Raw genomic sequence first — 16,800 nt, forward strand, 5'->3', positions numbered from 1 at the left:
GTGTTATGATTAACTAGTGTATATAAGCAGCTTTTTTCCAGAGATTATTAGGCATGGGCTTTTCCTCTGCAATGGTTTTCCTGATTAAAAAATAAAACAAAAAAAAAAAAAACTATGCCTTTTAATATAAATAACATTCTCCAGGAGAAAACTGATATTTTGCCCTAACAATCCCTCCCCACCCACCTCCCTGCTCCCCACCCCCTAGTTTTCTGCCAGGAAAACTGAACAGATGGAGTCTTACTACCAGTGTGAAAGGCTCACTTTTGCGAGACAGAGTAAGCTTGACAAGGCAGTCGGCTAGAAAATTGTCCCTACCTCGAGTATGTCCAAATGGAACACATTTCAAGTTGATTTTTCCCATTTTTTATAGATCTTTATTTCTTCCAAGTAGAGGAAACCTCGTTTTCCAGTCAGCTCAGTCCTTGAGCCCCTGCTCCAGTTCTGGTAATGAGCTTTTCTGTGACACAGGTCATGCCCTTTTGCTTTGCTCCTCCAAAGAGAAGTGAACAGCTGTGGCCTCCAGGGCATCATTATTGGTGTTAGTGACATATTTCCAGGCTGAAGAGTCAGAAGAGCCAAAATGCAATACTGGTGACCATGGTGTCCCCCAGGAGAGGTACCCAAGCCAAACCCTTCCTGCAGCTTTTGCTAGTCCTACTTTCCCAACCCCATTCTAACGTACAGCAGATGGTTTTCAGCTGCCACTTCACTGTGGAACAGTCACACAGCTTGATTCATCCCTTAGAGAGCTGGTACCTCCCCTTTTTACCTTCATGTCAACCTATACACTTGCTCCTAGGGAGCCTGGTAAGGGATTTCTTCTAACAGTTATTGAACCATGCCTAATAATTCATTTGAACATAGCCCATCCCCACCTGGACCCAGTGCCGGGGTGCAGGCCAGTGAAATGCAGTGTTCTGCTTGCTGCTGGGCAATTGCTTTGTGCTGAAAAGTAGAAGCTAGGGATCTGAACATGTGTTGCAGGTGTTTGCCTATTTTGCTGGTTGAATTGTCTGCCAAAATCATTATGAAGTGCTTGGATTTTCTGGTGGAGGCTAAAAGGTCTGAACAAATAAATATATTACAAAACCAATATATACACAGAAGGGAACAAGCACTTTCTTCCCAATGGGGAGATGGAAGGGAGTCAAATCACCAGTTCCTGATGTGAGTATGGTGCAGGAGTGACTAATACACTGTCCCAAAATCCAATTTGTCTTGCACAATCATAAGGAGTATCTTGCCTCATATAGACTGCAGAAGAACCTTCCCTCAATTTGCAGCAGTTTAAGATAACACAGCTGACAAAGCAGGACCTGACAAGAAACATTATCTCAGAGATCAGGAGAGAAATTATGGCTTATGAGAGCTGTGTTCAGCTTCAGTTTCCCTTGCCTGTGTTTGTGTGAGAGCAAAAGGTGGTTTGAGGAGTTCAAAATGCCCTGTGAAAACACACAGCTGTTCCCTTCATTTAGAAATGAAAGACAGCTCGAAAAACCCAGCTGTAATTCTAGCAGTCGTGGTTCTGCCTCTCTCAATGAGTTACAGCTGGCCAGGCACTCAAATTCCCTGTGAAATGCTGCTCTGAACTCAAACCCACGGGGCAGCACGGCACGAAGGATTGCCATAGTAACCATGCTTTGTGGCCAGAAAAACTGATGGACTGTTTTCAGAGGGAATGACATAGAAATGTGGCGTTCTCTGTCTTAGATAAAAATAATACTCCCTTGATGAATCTAATTACAGGAGACTCATGAAGCTTTCTTTGTTGTTGTTTGTATTTGGAAGTTTCTAAGTATGATTTAGGCCATAGTTCTTTAGAATGGGCTTTCATTTTTAATCACTAGAGCTAACAATACACTGTAAATATGTATCTTATTATAGTTTTAGCTACTCTTCAGAGTATCTCCACATTGATACATTCTTCACCATTCATATTTTTCTGGTGTAAGATTTCCATGGCTTGAAGCCACAGAAATATCAGTAGTATATACCACAAATTTATCAAAGGAATTACTATTTAAAAATCTAATTTGATCTGACTAGATTTTGTTTTTCTGAACATATGCCTTGAAAGAATGCGTAAAACTCTCACCCTGGCTTGGATGAAGGTCATCACTGTAATGCTGGGCATGGGACAGCTCATCTGTCTATCAGGTGGTCCTTCAAATTTTACATGTGGAAATAATACAGATTGATATTCAACATATTGCCCTCTAATCTCTGGGAAAATTTTATATTTATTTTCAAACACATCTGATTACTACCAGCAATGCAATTAGAAACTTTCAATCTTTTCTGATTTCACCAAGAGAAACCATACCAAACAGAGTGATAGTTCTCAATTTGCAATACACTTAGTTTGCTTTGAGCTTTTCATTGTACTAGACTGATGGTCACCAGTCATGAAAGAGGCCATGGAATATTACAATAGAATTATTCCTGCAATATGAACCTAACTTCTGACAGAACTAACTCCATTTTTTTAAACTAAAAATAAGCCATTTCAACTGGACTGTCTGCTAGAGGATTTGAAACCATTCAAGTTGATTTCTTGGCCCCAGCTCTGTTTTAAATGAATAACATTTAAGATTTCTGAAGATTCTGCAAGACCAGCATCTTCAACAGAATAGCTGGGGGTTAATGACTTACTCTCATATGCAAGTCTGTCAGAAAATATGTATGAAAATTAGTAGTTAGCATGGTCAATCAATATTTGCTGAAATGTATTTCCATAGTTTGAGTTATACAGTACTGAACATAGCAGAATTCCTTGTGAAATCAAAGATATTTGGAAAAGCTATTTTAATGGAGATCAAAGATAAATAAACCTTCACTTTTTTTCTAAAGTTCATAGATTTTATACTTTGCATGGAGACAACTTTACAGTAATGGCTTCAGAAGAGAGAAAAGTTTTTTGTTGAAATTCTGAAAGGAAGCATGCCAAAAATGCACAATGAGAATGTTCAGGCATGGTTTCTGTGCCAGTGATTTGCTGAGTTGTGTTAGGAAGCTATGCTTTGTGAGACAGAAGATCAGATGAAATGTCAAAAAGTGATAATAAAAGACAAGGGTTGCTGTTTTCCTAAACTTTAAGAATCATAGTAACCAAGGTAGAAATAATAAAGCAAGTCCTAACTTGAAAATAGTCAGCAACCTGATATTGTAAATCAAAGGCCATCTAGCTAAAATGATTCATTTTTACTAGCTTTGCAAAAATTATATTCCTCATGCCTGAAAAATGACACTGGGACATGGGGTATTTGGTGAGAACACAGAGGTATGTTCAGTGTGGTTTGCTGGATTTAAAAAAACTTGCTAAACTAGAATTTGAAAGACCATTTAAACCTGTTTGGAGACAACAAATGTAAAGAAGTTAAAAAGTTCTAAGCATATACTATCACCCCATCAAAATATATATTAAGTGTTTTGATCTAATTGTGAGTATATGATTGCCTTCAGACATCATTTAAATATTTAAATACAGAAATATTTCCCTAGCATTTTGCAGTTTTAATGGTTTGGTTGATTTTGGATTTTTTTAAAGAGTGACAATGTTTAAGAGTGAGATGGAAGATTCCTCATCTGTATTGGGAGAACAGAAAGATTTTTCAGGCTGGCTACATCTGACACACTGATTGTCAAAATACTGTCACATAGGGTATGACAAAGAAATCAAATTTCAGAAGCATGGTTCAGTACAGCTTTCCTCCAAATCAAGACTTTAGCATGAGATTATGAAACCATAAATAAACAGATTTGAAATCTCCTTGTGTTTTTGAAGATTTACTTGTGGTTTTCAGTTTGTCCTTACTACTCTGGGAGGCCATCGTGATGCTGACTGCTTGATTTTCTCCATCAGAAGCCCAGGCACTCCTCATATCACATGGGTGCAGTCTTGAACAGGTGAAAATGTAAACAGAGCTGTCACCAAGGGGTTTGGAGGCACTCGGTGTGTTAGGTGCATGGAGCAAATCAGACCCACAACATCCTCTTTTTCTTTCTATTTCAGTTCATTGCCACTTGCCCTTTATCTTCTTCCCCAGCAACCTCCAACACACACCAAAACAGAAACAGCAAACCCTTCCTACTGCACACAGTGTGAGGCCAGGTTTAAAGACATATTGGCATTGTATTTACTCATCTTTTTACCCAAATCTTTCCACACTCCCCAGGCTCATATTGCTGCGCAAGGGTGGCCGGTGGGAGAAGTGTCACTGGTTTGTTTTTTTACTTTTTTTTTTTTTTTTTTTTTAATCCTGCATAAAACATTGGGAAGCTGCTTAACTGGGGAGATTCTTTTTACTCACTGGCTTTTTTTTTTTTTTTTTTTAATTTCATTTCAGATCTATGATGGCCCTGATGCACAATCCAGCCTGATAGGCACTTTCTGTGGACAGTCTCTTCCACTGGCAGGAAGCACTACAGGGACTAGCCTTCATGTGGAGTTTTACTCTGATGGACTGAATGCTAGAAGTGGGTTCCAGATGCTATGGCATGTTGATGGTAAGTTAGCCAGGTTTCCTCTGGGAAGGTAAGGGTCCTTCCCTGTATGTGTGCGCCAGCTTATGCCACTCTATACCATCTAAATAGAAATAATCCATTGCAGCTCTAAATCCGTTGCATTTCCTCATAATTCTACACATACTTTCCCAGTGGATGTTTCTGCACATGTACAGTGTCAAAGATCAGCTGATTAGAGACTGAGAGCTATTAGAGAAATATGCTTTCATTTCCAGGAGTAGGCACAGGGTTGAGGGCCGTGTCCAGAATTTCTGTAATGAGCAAGAGATAGATGCTGTCACGAGTAACTGTGAGCAACTTGAGCTTTTTAATGGGAACATTCAGCTCTCAGTTTTCCTCATTTCTATAGACTTCTGTTTTCTGTGCAGGCTTCTCTCTATTTTAATTTAGTGGTACTTGTTTTCTGTGGTACTGTCCACTCCCAGCTACTTCTGCCCCATTTCTCTACATGAAATAACTTTGGCCAGGATGTGCTTTGGGTGTCTGTTCTCTTGTTCTTGCATGTCATGAACTGTCACAGGCCTGCCTTATTAAACAGGGGAGCATGCAAGCCAACTATAAACAAATCTGTTAATGATTGTAGAACAGCAAACTACGTTTGCAGTTTCTTCATAAGTGAGGCTACGAATGTAGTATTTTTCACTCTGCTTATTTTACAGCAGTTGTGTGCTGTAACAAGTACACAGCTTGTTACATCGTGTGCCGTTGAACATCCCACCAAAGGGGTTCCAACCTTGAAAATAATGAAATCGCCTTAGCTGCTCTGTGTGGCTCATGGGTCTGCAGCGCTCAGGTTTGAGTGCACTTGGAGCAGCTGAAGGGCTGCTGAGCACGGTTTGGATGGGAGCTGCTGGCTCCGAGCACAGGCTGCTGGAGCCTGCAGGCTCCGCTGAGGTGCCGAGCGCTCCCCGGGGAGCGAGGCAGCGTTCCTGGCCGGGGGAGGGACAGAGGGACACAGCCCGCAGTGGGATGTGACAAGGGGCCAGCAGGGGAAGGGCCCCAGCACAAAGGCACCTCCTTGTGCTTTGGGGTGATGTCATTCCGGAGCTGCACAAAAGAAGAAAAAGCAGAGGCTTTTATGCACAGCCAGATGACATCAGTTCCATGCAGTAGCCATGGTGCTGGGTTAACTTGCCTTTCTAAAGCTCTCAAAGCTTTCCAGAATGTGCCTGCATGGTAAACACTTGTGCTTTCCCTCCTTTCCCACCTCTCTGCAGCCCTTTGGTGCACTGGCATTCATTTCTGTGTCAGGCAGCGCTGTCCCTGTGTTAATTCCCGTACGCTGAGCTCCACCCTAAAGCTGCGCAGGGCCCAGGCTGCTAATGCAGGGCTGTGTCTAAGGCAGACCAGGATCGGTGGGGTTGTGGGGTCAGATAGACCTGGCTCTTAGGGAATGTCACTCCTGGCCCAGAACGTCACAGCTCTGACTTCTGACAGCTTGAAATGTGAGTGCAAGTTCCTCCAGAGCTGACCACAGTTGTCATCTTTTTGTTCATTTCAAAAATTTCCTCTTCTTGTCTCTGTTGGTGTCATGCACAAATACAGCTATTCCTCTTACTCTAGGTGGCTATGTTGCCTGGTTGCCCTAGAATAGATAAATTAGATATGTCCCTCTGGTTGGGGTGCTATATTTACCTCTCCCTTCTGAAAATCTTTCAAGGTCATAAAAAAGTTTCACTAGAAAAAGTTTCCTTGTCTGGAGGAACTGATCAGGAGATGCAGTCTTTGAGTTGGGTATTTCAGATGAAGCATTTCTGTCCCTTCTTCCCCGAGGGCAAATTCCTAGGGCAATCTACATCCAGATCTGGTAACATCTCACCTGACAAGAAAATAACAGAGCTACATATATTGCTGAGAGAAGAGCTTTTATTTCTGCTCAAGTGACAAATGTGTGCTTTAGAGTTCAAGCTGCTGTGTACTATTTCTCAGGCTGCCCATGTGCCCCTTAACTGGCAGTTGTGAAGTTTCTATGAGGTATCTATCAAGGACATTCACATATTTTGATGGTAAACAGAGCAGCAATTATGTTTTCCATGTGCCTGATACTTTTTGCTTCAGATGCTCTTCCCAGCAGCTTTTTCACAGTTGTGAGGCAGTCAAAAAAAGACAAAAGCTTGCCTCAATGATAGATGATTTGAATAGCCCCTCCTGCTATAGATGAAGCAAAACTATTTTAATTTAAAACATTTGCATCTGATCTTTCCAGCTGCTGAGGACAGCTGATTTAAAAAGTGGTTTCTTTGAAAACCTAAAGGCTTTCCACAAAGATGGAATTAATAACTGATCTTTGGAAAATGCTTTTTAAAAGTACCCTATGTAATTTTAACTTAAAAAAAAAAAGATATAGAAATAGAAATAGAAATAGAAATAGAAATAGAAATAGAAATAGAAATAGAAATAGAAATAGAAATAGAAATAGAAATAGAAATAGAAATAGAAATAGAAATAGAAATAGAAATAGAAATAGAAAGTTCTAGTGCAGGGAAGTAAATGTAAAAATTATTTTGGTTCTGAAATATCATTGTTCTTCTAAGGGAGTTTCATTGATGAGGATGGAATTAGAATTGATTTGGTTAAATCACTAATGTTTTCTTCTGCAGTCAAGGCCTCACAAGGATTATTTGCCAGTGGAAAGCTTGAATCTGCAAGGTGCTTATTCTACTTTCACTCTGTTTAGGAAGTTTAATATAGGCAAATATATATGGGACATATATTGGCCCTTTGAGAAAGAACAAACTTGTGGTAACAGTCTGGATATTACAAAGATGGAATGCCAATCAAACTGCTTTCCCTAAAAAAAAATTCAGGAGGCCAAGAGGGCAAAGGTCTCTCAGTGCAAAATTACACTAGTGACAACTGTCATATCTGAGGAGACACATATTTCCTACACCAGTCACTTACCTTATAAAGCAACATGCATGTAGGGCCTCACTGCTCTATATATACATCTGCATTTCATTGGAAGCTCACTCATTTGGCTTCTTCATTATCAATAGACCTTTTAAATTTGTCTCTTCTCAGTATTTCTCAGTCCAAATTTGTACCAATGACTCTGCTTTCTGTTTCACATGGTCAGTATGTGTGTCAGGTCAAATGTTAAATTGTTTGTTAGTTCTTCAGAGAAGGACTAGAGAAATGGAGGTTAGATGAAGATGCAGAAGCCATTCACTGGAAACATTTTTCAGGCATCCATTAGGATTGCTGAACAAAATCTCACCCTGCAGGTCAGCATGCGATCTGAGGTCCAGATTTTCTAAGCCTGAATCATAAGTCTGTTGTTTATTTCTTGTGTAAGCTTTGACAAATTGACATTTTTTCAGTTTCCAAAAATGACTTTTCAGTGTCTTTCCGTCACATTAAGTCTAAGGATGAACAAGGCCTGACATTAACAAATCAGAAAGCAGAAAAACCTGAAACAGTATTTCACTTGAATTTTTATTCTCTTGCATAAACCCTTATCACAGAAATGATTCTACTTCATCCATTGGATAATATTCTATAACCAAACTTACTCATGAGAGCAAAAGTTTTCAGAATCAAATCCAAATTATATTTCACGCAAGTATTATTGTACTGCATGCAAATGTTACTAGTACATGCTCCTTGCAGTTACAGTCAGCTTACATTTACTGAAATGTTTCACTATGAGTACCACAACTGGAAAACTCTGTTTCCTTTCATTTCCCTAAATTTGATTTTGCAGGAACAGTGCCAGTTCTCTTTAACATTTATGGATGGGATTTTTCTAACATGTGACTAAAAACATACTCATTAATAAATCTGAAAACCTAGCAAATAATAGAGTTTTCCACAGATTACAACATTTCTGTTCAGCTATAATTATTTATGAGAATAGGGATTCTTCTTTGGTTAATTAATACCATCTGCTAACCAGACAGGCAGTAATATGGAAAGATCTGTAAATCATCCCTTGCAAAATCTTCAATGAATACGTAAATTTTAGTCAGAGGGAAGCAAAACCACCAAATATATGTTTCCTAAGTTTTCTGTTTGTTGTCTGATTTCCTAGCAACTAACACCAGAGTAGGTAGTAGTTTTCAGCATTTTCAGGGGAATTCCAGGACCTTTACACTACTAAAAGAGTATCTCTTCTTCATTTTTTTTTTTCTCTGTTTAACTGCAGGGCTGAAATGTCCTAAATTACTGCAAGGAGGTTGGCACAAACCGGTCATCTGCTGTATGCAGTTCAGCTGCAAGCAGCTATTCCACAGTGCAGCTGTCTGCATTTCACAGCGCACAGAAAGACCATGTATCTCTGTGCTGAGAAAAACTTTTAATGTTTCACTAGGAGCAGAATATCTTGGTATTATTCACTATTATTTCAGTGAAAAATGAAGTAATTCTGCTATTTATAAGTTCTGCTTCTGGATTTTTGTTTATCCCTAAAGACCAAATTTTTTACTTTGTTGCTATAAACAGCACAAATTCCATTTATTTCAATAGAATCAAAATTTTATTTGATATTTCCAGACAAATACAGACATTGGGAGTAGGTTTGTATTCATGTAACTTTGTAATCAAAGTTTTGTGAGCATTTCAAAAAGTCCATTACTTAAGTTTTCTCATTTTGATGTTGTAATACAGCAAGTTTTAATCTCTTAAGTATTTATGTAAATATTTTTTAATAATCAATGAGCACTTATATTTTCAGCAAAGCACAACAGAATTGACTCTTTACCTCATCCTTATAAAGAACAGAAACATGCACGGACTTCCTGGCAGCTGGCCAGAGATTTCAGAGGTAGTGCTTCTGTTCTGATGTGAAAGTTTCTTGTGGCATATGCTGGTCAGTCAAAAAAAATTCAGGTGTGAAGCTTACATATTTGCAAAGATCAGTGAGCTCTTTTTTCTGCTATTAGTGAATGCTTAGGCATAAACTCAAGTAATTCTGATCTTTTTGCAAATAATTTATAAGAAATTAATCTCAGAGACCTAAACTTTACCTCCATTTTACTGGAGCACTTTAAAAGAATCACTCCATTAAAAAAAAAAAAAAAAAAAAAGAAAGAAAGAAAGAAAATAATAAAAAAAGCCTTTTCTGGGAACATCTTTGGTTAGAAGAAAAGAAAGGGGACATTAAAAGCAGTTTGACCTTCTTACTCATGTGCTTCCAGAGAATGTTGATTGAGTTCAGAGGAAATGTAAACCTCTCTGGAGAGGGAGTGTGAGCAATCTGAATGCTACCTGCAAGGGCTGCATGGAAGAAAGGTCTGTGCCTCAAAGAAGAGCATACAAGCTTTCCTCTCCTCTGAGCCATTTCAGGTTTAAAAAAAAAAAAAAAAAAGTCTTTTGTGGCTATCAGGAAACCTTTAGGAGAAGCTGAGTCATAACTGCCCGCTAGGTTTTAGTGTTCCCAGCTTTCTTCAGGCTGAGATAAATAGCAATTGGCTTTCTTTTGCCTGCTGAAACTCCCCTGATCCCTGTTCCCATCCCCTCAGGAGCCGAGACATTAAGTCTAGCTGTTGAAAAACTTTTCTGTTTCCCAAGCTGGCAGCAAAGCAGCTTTTTGCTCCTGAGCTCTGTCCTTAGTGGCTGTGTAATTCTGGCTGCAGAGGGGAAAGAAAGGCTGCAAATTCCACTGTAAGGCTTCCCCAATGATGGTGCCTTTTTTTCTCCAGTTGTACAACCTCAGCAACCTGGTTTCTTTAGAGGGAAACTCAGCCATCTTCTAATGGCACTGGGAGAAAAAAAGGATTGTGGTTTACACTGAAGCTTTCTCTTCCCCTCCATCTCACTGATGAAATGTTCACAGATATCAAAGTTTCAGGGGGTTTAACATTTACCGGTGCTGACAGCCTCAGGGAAGGAAATGCACTGCCTTTTTCTCCATAGGGATCAAAGGCAAGACTGGTTTAAAATACGCTTTAAAACTTCTTTAGTTCCTAAATTAAGATGTCCAGTAGCTTGACAATGTAGCTTTGTGACTGCAGGGCAAGCCACCTCTGGCTGCTCCATGTGAAGCAAGGTGGGGAAAAGGGAGAAGAGCTAAACCTGTGCCAATTCATCTGTGGGACAACTTCAGCTATGTAAAGGTTTACCTGGATTAGTGGGAATTCTTTTGTTTACAAGGTGCTTTTCTGCTGGATACTGTGTGATGGACTGAGAGAGATCAGTGTTACATAGCTGGCATGGCCTCACATCTGTATTTAGATATCTTCTTTTTTAGCTTAAAATAGATTCTTACAGCTTTCCTCCCTTTCAGACCTGCTGCTCTTTCCCTTCATAGATATGTGGTTTGCAGTCCTAGAAGTCCTTTAGCCAACTATGAGAAAGTCAAAATCAGGTTTTCTGTGTGAAGCTGAAAGACCTGATGGTAGAGATGATAGTAAATGCTTCTGGGACTTAGCAGCCACAAGTTTGGGATGAAAGGAAAATATTTGCACGTAATTGAAGATCTTGATCTACAGCTTCCTGAATACAGTGTAAAGCAAAGCAATGGCCAAAGACACCTTATTCAAATTGCAAATTATTCTTAGATTTAACAGAGATTAGAGGAGTTTTACTCATCTGTGTATATATGTTGAGCAGATCAAAGGAGTATTTTATTTGGTTTATGTTATAAAATATCTTCTATAAATAAAGGCTCTGATACAGATGCCATTTATCACTTCTGACATACCACAATATTTGCCTCTCGGAACATAGAACTCACGGTTTGTTAGATGGTTTTATTAACTATTTTGGGGCTTTGCAATGCGACAGAACCTTTCCTCTGGAGATGAAGCCAAAGAGATTGATGGAGTGTGGGCATTACAAAGCTCGAGTGACCCTATAAGTTCTGTGCAAGCAAAATATTAGTGTCTAAATGAAACTCTTGGCGGGCTTGTAATGCTAAGAGCAGAAGAAAAATGCTGCTGGAAGGCAGAGTGGCACACACAAAATCAGATCAAACACAGAATCCTTTTTCTTTCTGCATGTGACAGGTACATAGCCACCCTACTGGCTTTTCTAATGGTAAGGTTTCATTATGAATGTAACTGATCAAAATCTGCTCTGATACTAGGAAGGCTACTGTGCCTTCCTGCCCTCTTTATGCCTGAACTTGGGGACTGAGTCAGGAATAGCATCTTACCAGGAATTCATTAAAGAGAAGCTAGTGGTACACTTAGCACATCTCCATAAAGAAATGATAAAACTAGTGTCAGATGTTCCGCTGCTTTGTCCTGATAAACCAGGGCCTCCATTTCATCCATTGTTTTGCTACTGGTTTCTTTTTTCAATCTAGCTCACAGTATGTAAGAACTTAGTCACGCCAGGGTGTGGGGAGTGGTGTTAGGACAATACTTTCTTTATCTGAAAAGAAAATACATAACTTTTCCAACAGAGTTTGTTTTACAATAGCGCTGTTACAATTGAATAAAAAAAAGAACATTATACCCACCAAGTGTCAGAAAGTTTGTTTATCCACTGTGATCTGGCAGCATGTATTTCGTGCTCAGTAGGCTGAGGCACATTGCACTGTCTTTAATTTTATGATTTCAAAAGCAGTGGGAAAGGGCATTTTGACGATAGGAAGACCTCCCTGTGATAACTTAGCTTGTGCATTATTTGAAGTTAGTAAGAGCTGAGAATGGATCTGATTTAGCTTTCTTGAACTTGTAAAGTTAGAAGCCAATAAAAAAAATTTCCTTTTTTTCTTTGTGTCTCAGCAGTCAGAGCAGAGGATGAGGTTTGGTATGAATGTACCAAAACAGGAGGTGAAGTATTTCCTGCACAGGCAGTGCAAACAGCTCCAGCCTGCCACTCTATTCCCAGGTTCCCTGTGGCAGAGCAGACTGTCCAGCCCAGAGCACACATTTGTCAGTGAAATGGGTGCTACTGCTTGTCCTTATCAGAGCTGTCAGTGAGTTTTTTCCAGACCTCCTCATCGACAGGCTGTTTTGCTTTGTTGTCAGGTTGTGGAGGAGAGCTCTCTGGCCCTTCTGGTTCATTTCACAGCCCTGGCTACCCCAGCAGATACCCAAGCAATAGGGAATGCATCTGGTACATCCACACAGCACCTGGTAGCAGCATTCAACTCACCATTCAGGAATTTGACATTGAGTATCACCCAAACTGCAGCTATGATGTTTTGGAGGTAAGAGCATTAGTTTTACTCCTCTAAAATACACAAGTTATATTCATTTCTGTCTGAAACAGATAATCCCAAGAACTGCAGATGCAGAACAAACAATTCTACCACAATTTCCTGTTTCTGCTGAGGCTACAGTTATGTTCAACAGGTATTGTCACAGAAGCTAAAATGTTCTTATTATTTTTTGCTTTTATGTCTTTGGTGACTGTATACCTTAATTAATTATGAAATTACACTGTATGCTTCCTAACAAAAGACAAAACTGCTTTAAAAAACTTAGTCTTTAAAACCCCACCTTTTATAAAGAACTAAGTGTAGGGTGCTGCACCATGAAGATAATTTCCTGATGCAAAGGAGGATTATGGACCACTGCAAGGGATAACTCAGGTGAGATCTTGTGTAGGACCTTCCAAGGATGTGGGGAGATTTATAACCCTGAGTGATGAAAATTATGAAGAATCTTTGCACTCAGAAAAAAAATAAATAAAAGAAGAGGCAATATCCTAGTCATCTTAGGGTGGTGGGAAGAGGAGAAAAGAGGCCTCTCTAAGGATGTTCTGACCTTTAAGAGACCCATAAGACTAGATGACCCTATTATATATGACATCTTTTCACTCACATTGGTAAGCAACCAGGTGACCAATCTCAGCCAACAGAGTAGAATAGACTTCCAGTACAGGAAGAAGGAATAGGAAATAATTTCAGGAAGAACTTTGGAATTATAGACTTTCTCAACTGCTCTCACTAGAGACATTTGAGATCAAAAATGGAGGTACACTTGTGACTTTTTGTCAATGATAATGCATGGGTGACTTTTCAATAGTTTTGTAATGAATGCAAAATACTGATTAAGAGAACTTATACCACTCTACTGCAGCCTTTCTTCTCCTTTTCTGGGTGATGTGATAGAGCATACAGTTAGATAACTTTCTGTCCAGTACCCACACTTAAGCTCTGCTTCCCATTCCCACATTCTGACTGCTGTAGGATCTGAGTGTAAGGAAGGTGTTCCATGAATTCTCCATCGGTAGCATTAGCAAGTGTACCTGTATGTCACATTGCTGACACCAGAGACTATTAGTAGGTGACCTGTATTGTTGTGTTGCATCTTCATTGTTCTTTGTGCCCAGAATTACCAGATTGAAGGTAATCTGCCTATAAACTTCCCTTATGCCTCTGTTGCCCAGGGGAATCCATTAAACAGCCTCCAACTCTAAATTTGCTGTGGATGACCATTTCTTGAGTAGTCCAAGGACAATACCTACATCTGCAGATGGTTGCTCAGGAGCTATCATGATCCAGCAAGAGTACAGATGGCTGGCAACCACTTGTTTGAGAGCTTTTTGACCGGAAGATAGCTGGCCTAAAACAAATTGAGTGGGTTGTCAGACATCAACTACTTAAGGACACTGTTTAGCTGCTTTAAAGACCCTGCCGTTCACTGCTCTGTGCTCCTGAGCAAGATATTCACCTTAGGTTTCGGGTTTCCTTTTTTGCCATTTGCAGCTTAGTTGCTATGTTCTGCTTCTTTCCAACCATACTGATTCATCTGCACAGATGCTCACCTTGCTGCTTGAACTCCTCTGCCTTCCTGCCCTCAGAATTGGCATGCTTCAAGTTACTTGTCTCCTGATCTTGGTTCATCCAGTTCCCAACACCTGACTCTGATCTGCTGGCAGATAACCTAACATAAATCAGCTTACAGGCAACAATTGGTTCATGTCTTAGTGCCTGATCAAAGGTCCTGCCTGGCAGCATAGAGCTTCCCCTGCAGGCACACAGTAGAGCTTTATGTACCTTGCCGCATACATATTTTCTTGCTTTTGTTATGAAATTCATTCATACCATGATTGACATAGTCTAAGCAGAACAAGTGATGACTCAGATTTAGTGGGAAAAAAAAAAAGAACATGGCTAGCCATTTTCAGAAGCTGCTTTATCTTGCCACCTTCTTTCCTGTAGTTTCTATGTATGTCCAAGCAGAAAACCACACATGCATTTAAGTTTGCAGTGTTAAAAAAAAAAGGTTACTGGTGTGCTTTTGATACTGTGTGTTTCAGTGATCACTAAGGTTCCAAAAGTCTTTCACATTATCTTCCCAAAAATATTTTGTCTAAGTATCTTTGGGGTTTGAGGGCTAATTTTTCTCATGGTTATTTCCCTGATTTCACATTTTCCTTATCTCTGAGTAGTAACTTCTACTGCTTTCTCCTTTATTTGATATCAAACAATTTTCCAGTTTTAATAGGAAGTCAAAATCAGTACTAAAGTTGCTCTGCACTCTGCTGTCCCTCCATGTCCCATTCAGCCTGGTACCTGAAATAAGATGTCCCGTAATAAATATTTCCCAGCAATCACAGAAATTGCTCTTCTGGATGCATTTATCTTTTGCTTAGGGACACCCTCATCCCTTTGACCCACACCCTCATCCCTTTGACCCGGCAGTCAACTTAGGAAAATTCTAAGAGATATTTCTCATTGCAACACCCTTGTTGCCAACTTCGTTTTTATACCATAATTTCTTGAATATTTCACCCTTGCACATTTGTCAGAAGCATATTCATTCTCATAAAAGGCAGCGACTTCCCCTTCCTTTGACAATGTCTCTTAAACAAGCTGTCATTTCCACGTCAGTATCCCGGGACTGCCATATGTTTCACCAAAACTGTGCAATAATTTTTTTTTATGTGAAATCCTCAGGTTATCCCCATGGCTCAAGTGTTCAATGCATTCTCCTTTAATCTTTCTCCCTGCTTCTTTTATGACACTGTTGCAGTCTGTCATTTTTTCTTCCCCATCAAATTCCATTCCTTTTATAAATATCCAGAAAGCAAATTTAAATTGTTCCTAAAGATATTTTCTAAAAATGTTTCATGGAAATAGAAGACATTATTTTGGACACAATGAAATAATTGAAATAATTTTTATATGGCTTCTATTGAAATTATATTCATAGAGGAAAATTACCATGCCTACTTTGAATAAATTATGACACATCAATGATGACATCTTCTCCTTTAGCATGGACCAGATTTTTACAAACTATAAATATATTCTGCCTCAGCATCATGTAGCCCTGAGCAGAAAAGGAAGGAGGACTGTCAATCTATTGCACTTCCAAATCAGATGCTCTGGTCTTCTCATTTAAATATAAAGAAACATCAGGTATTACTAGTGTTCTTAATTCTCTTGCCAAAGCTGGAAGTTATATCTGAGCAGGGATCAGTGTTATTCCCAGAAAATATGTGTCATGAGGGTGACCAACTGCATAAAAACAGCTTTCTGTTGCTCATAATTCTGGAATGCTGACTGCTAACATTAAATGAAGCTAATGGGGCAGAAGCAAATGATAAGAACAGATTAAAACCATGGGCTTTATGGCAGTGTCCTGCAGCCCTGCTATGCCATCCAATACCACTTTATCTTGGGATCAGATGTCTGGTCCGACTAGATGTTTATATTTTTCTGTTCAGCTCAGACATCCTATCATTCTTTATGAACCACACCCTTGAATTCATTCTTTCCATCCATTCTCTTTTCCCTCTTCTTTTTTTCATGAGGTAACTATTGGTTTTTCTCTTTGTAGCCAAATATAATATTTTATTGTTTTTTGTCATGGAAACACTCAAACTTGTTTTTATTCCAGCCTTTATGAAAGCATCTGATTAATTGAGCTGGCCTAAAGGAGAAAAGAAAATACACTGATGACTATAAGAAGCATGCCTCTGACTGCTTTTTATTTTGAAACTGTGCAGAAGCTGTTGCTGAACACATAACAATGTAAAGGACACCCATAAATTTCAGGTTTCCATCAGTATTTGTGCCCTATCCTTTATTCTTTCCCAATAGGACAATTTGAAATGTTCAGCTTGGGCCAAGTTAATTTCTGAGGAGGTGCTGCAGAAATCAGCAGGGTTTATGTCAGAGCTGGGTTTGCTTCCCTTGCCCATGGGGCAGACAGCCCCAGGGAGCACCAGGGATGATATGACAGGCTGGTCCATGAGACGTATTAGATGCATATTAGAAACTCCTGCTGTTTCCTCTGCCACATAGCTTCCCTAGGCTGGTTTAGATGATTAAGAGCATGTGTTCCAGATAGATCTCATGCTGTGGCTCTGACTCAGGGAATGTAACACAAACACATTTTAAAATTCATATTTGAACAGACCTCTGACAAA

The 16,800-nt window shown here is 39.5% G+C and overlaps 1 protein-coding gene across 3 annotated transcripts in view; it reads left to right on the top strand.

Moving 5' to 3' along the window:
- Nucleotides 1-16,800, top strand: part of CUBN (cubilin) — a 144,261-nt gene that overhangs the window by 52,609 nt on the left and 74,852 nt on the right. For all 3 annotated transcript variants that reach the window (XM_072925492.1, XM_072925490.1, XM_072925491.1), the window contains exons 28-29: nt 4,350-4,509; nt 12,444-12,625. In XM_072925492.1, coding sequence (XP_072781593.1) covers nt 4,350-4,509; nt 12,444-12,625 — 342 coding nt within the window. The remainder of the gene's footprint in view (nt 1-4,349; nt 4,510-12,443; nt 12,626-16,800) is intronic.

The sequence above is a fragment of the Taeniopygia guttata genome, chromosome 2 (assembly GCF_048771995.1).
Source record: "Taeniopygia guttata chromosome 2, bTaeGut7.mat, whole genome shotgun sequence".
Classification (NCBI taxonomy): Eukaryota; Metazoa; Chordata; class Aves; order Passeriformes; family Estrildidae; genus Taeniopygia; species Taeniopygia guttata.